The 3,227-nt window shown below is 39.6% G+C and overlaps 2 protein-coding genes across 2 annotated transcripts in view; one reads left to right on the top strand and one right to left on the bottom strand.

Moving 5' to 3' along the window:
• LOC118415302 (protein FAM185A-like) overlaps positions 1–2,018 on the bottom strand; it is a gene marked incomplete in the record, with an annotated part of 3,689 nt that extends 1,671 nt beyond the window's left edge. The window contains 6 exon segments of the mRNA XM_035819805.1: positions 89–122; positions 249–332; positions 511–565; positions 892–984; positions 1,265–1,374; positions 1,508–2,018. Coding sequence (XP_035675698.1) covers positions 89–122; positions 249–332; positions 511–565; positions 892–984; positions 1,265–1,374; positions 1,508–1,883 — 752 coding nt within the window.
• A 135-nt stretch (positions 2,019–2,153) lies between these two features.
• The window catches only part of LOC118415298, a 10,048-nt gene continuing 8,974 nt past the window's right edge, over positions 2,154–3,227 (top strand). The window contains exon 1 of the mRNA XM_035819797.1: positions 2,154–2,759. Coding sequence (XP_035675690.1) covers positions 2,753–2,759 — 7 coding nt within the window. The 5' untranslated portion in view covers positions 2,154–2,752. The remainder of the gene's footprint in view (positions 2,760–3,227) is intronic.

The following is a 3,227-nucleotide window of genomic DNA, read 5'->3' as shown; positions in this document are numbered from 1 at the left end:
GATAATCAGAGGATGTCATTCACAAAGTCAAATCAATAGCGTACAGCCTTTAATAAAGAATCATGGGAAGGTAGACTCACCTATTGTAATATTTCCTTCTGTAGTCTCCACAGCACCCGTACCTGTATGGGCATTTGGTGTATCAAAATTAGGCTAACTGCATATGACATGACTCCATATACCTGCACCAGAAACAACAAATCAAGACTTTCTTGTCTGACGGTTGGCATTAAATCATTGCTACTTACCATGAATACTTCCAACGTTGATGTTCCCTGAATCTGAAGTTATTGTTGACAGTTCTGCATAGATGTCTTTTATATCTATTGTACCTGGGGGTGAAAGGCATTAAACAATTTGACAGTAAAATACCAAAGAAGAGTGACATGTGAAGAGAACTACATCAAGTGCTGATATTATGCATCTGAATGACCAAAGGTACAATGTACTAGGTAAAAGGTAAATGTCATGTAAATTTTTCATATTGTCAAGAATAGTAAGCACACTCACCATCTTGTGTTGCAACACTCATTGTCTGCCCTTGGAGCTTGCCGAGTTTCACACTCTGGAAGAAGAAGAAATGATGAAACCTAGGAATATGGTACTGCCATGGGGAAAATGATGACAGGTAAAAGGACACATCACAAAAGGTAAGTAAGCCATTCAAGAAATGGGATATTTATAAAAAAAGGTATAACAAAACCCTCAAGCACTTGATTGGATTCTAAGAAATGTCATATTCTATAAAATCATCAGTAAAATTTCCATAGCCTCAAATTCTTTTCTATTAGTAGGACTGTGTGATGTTCCTTTTTGTTCCATAATACACATATAGATATATACACTTATAATGAAAGTAGCCCACAAAAACCATGATAGGCCTACCCTTACCCCTTCCAAGTGAGTTGAAACATCCACATTCCCCAGTATGGTGCCCTCTCCATACACACTCCCACCTCCTGTGTCTATCTGTGAGCTCATGCCCTGGATATATGTGAGGTGGAAAAAGGAGCAGTCAATCATGTGCAGTGCTAGTGGAGAAAGAAAGTAACTAATCTATGTTTCTTTAAAATTGTTCTTACTTCTAAGGTCAAACTGATAAAATACTACCCGCAAATAGTGACAGATGCATTGTAGAGCATTAGCTTGTACAACCGTCGCTATCTGCGGCTGTTAAAATACAAAAATTTGAATGTACATCCGTCTAAGTATGATGTGCAAAATATGACCTCTAACAATGAAGAGGGGACAGATATGTTTGTACCTTAATACTCTTAAGATGACAGTCTCCTTCCTCTGTCTTCACAACACATGTGGGACATTCCATGTTCTGTACTCTGGCCTCTGCTGCTCCAGACACCTGAACATCTACATCTGCACAACAAGAACAAAGTTACCTTTTAGCAACGTTATAATTCCTGTGTCACGATCACCCTTACATCATTAAAATCCTGTCATTATTTTTTTTATAACAAAAGTGAACTGCAAAAGTCACAACAGAACTTACCATAATTAATAGGTGACATGATATGACATGTTGATTTTCCTCCAACCTCTGCCGACCTCACGACTTCCACTGTTTTCTCATCATTCTTCACAACTACCTCCACCCCCTCATCAGGATCCACGTCAACTACAAATCTGTCTGCGTTTGGGTGTTCTAGTGGGTCTAAGGGAGAAACGTGAACACTGAGTGGTAGTCTGACTTTCAGCTGATAGACAGCAAACGGCTGGACGTCGTACGTGTGTGAGGACATGCCGGCTCGGTGTGGGAGGGGCGCGCGATCTGAACATCTCACCAGAAAAACGTTTTTCGTCTTGTCGTGGAGGGAGAAAGCTCGCCTGCAGACGGTTGGGATCCTAAGAAAGGTCCGAAGCACCATACTGCCCTGACACCAGCGATACGTTTATGTAATCAGTAATTTGGCAGGCGTTTTTCTATCGGGACGTTCCGAAAGTCAAATGCTAGCTTGGACCGGAAGTACTGCCTTTGCACCGATTCTGTGACCTTTGTAATGTAGAGCTTTAAAAAATAGTGCTACAGATAAACGACGCTAGAATGAACGTTATATTGCTCCAGAACAAACAATCTAGTGAATAGAAATAAAAGATTTTAATTTTTGATCTAATCATAACTTGTTTTTAGGAATACATATCGTCGCTATTTGTTTTGTTTTACTTAGGTCATCTTTGTATCTTACCGCCACAAGTTGGACGAATACACTATCATGCGGGGTCGGTAATGAATAAAGTCTAATATTAACTAGTCTGTTCCATCTATTTCAGCTTAATGTTCAAATAAAATGTATCAAAACGCATAATATTTTAAACCTTATTGAAAAAAAATAATATCAGTCGTATTTAATTGGGTAATTATTAAGGTATTCCCTTCACAATAGTGGGGTATCTTCATCAGATTTCCGGCGAAACTTTTTCAAAGCTGGAGGGAGTTGGCACCCCGGAAGTTTCCATCATCTTGTAGATTACAGCTGTACAGTGGTCTGTACCTCCAACAACAACCTCCGTGCTGTCATCTTACTTGTTGAGTTTTACCATTTTCTGACAACGAACTAGACAAATGTGTTCTAACGTCTTTGTTTAGACCTGGCCCTGGTCAAGCAAGGAGAACTTCACCCTGCCTCTTCCTTGGTAAACGGAGGGACGCTGCCACACATGGCTTCCTGATCGCTGTATTCTGGTCTGCGTTGCAAGTTACACTGATGCTTGACGGTTTCAAGAAGTCAACCGCTACATGAGCAGTGAGTAGCAAAAGTGTGAAAATCTACATCAAAAGTTTAGATTGAGACACATAAACGTTAATGACATAACTTGGTTACCATTGCCGCGTACCTGACATTCAATGCACGATGTTACGCCCTGCAATTATGACTCATCAACACAAAGTACTAGTTTTACGTAGTTTTGACGTCATTTCCTTATGTGTGTATGTCAAATGATTTGCTTACGTTCATTTGATCATATTTATAAGGTAGATAACAAAGTTGACAACTGAAAAATGTTGGGACTGACTAAGCAGCAAGAACTTTTAGGGGAAGCAATGGGTCCAAATATGCTTTTAGTATAGTTTAATGTATTTCATTGAGTCCATTGTCCAGTGAGTGAACATCACAATTCATTGTAATATGATGACATTGAGGATTCTTCCTGGTCCAGAGGGTTGCAAAGTATAGTGCTAACTAGGGGTGCCAGTACCATATCTGTTTTTC

This window comes from Branchiostoma floridae, chromosome 5 (assembly GCF_000003815.2).
Source record: "Branchiostoma floridae strain S238N-H82 chromosome 5, Bfl_VNyyK, whole genome shotgun sequence".
NCBI classification, from domain to species: domain Eukaryota; kingdom Metazoa; phylum Chordata; class Leptocardii; order Amphioxiformes; family Branchiostomatidae; genus Branchiostoma; species Branchiostoma floridae.
The sequence above is the reverse complement of the archived record's forward strand: the minus strand, read 5'-3'. Positions and strand labels throughout refer to the sequence as shown.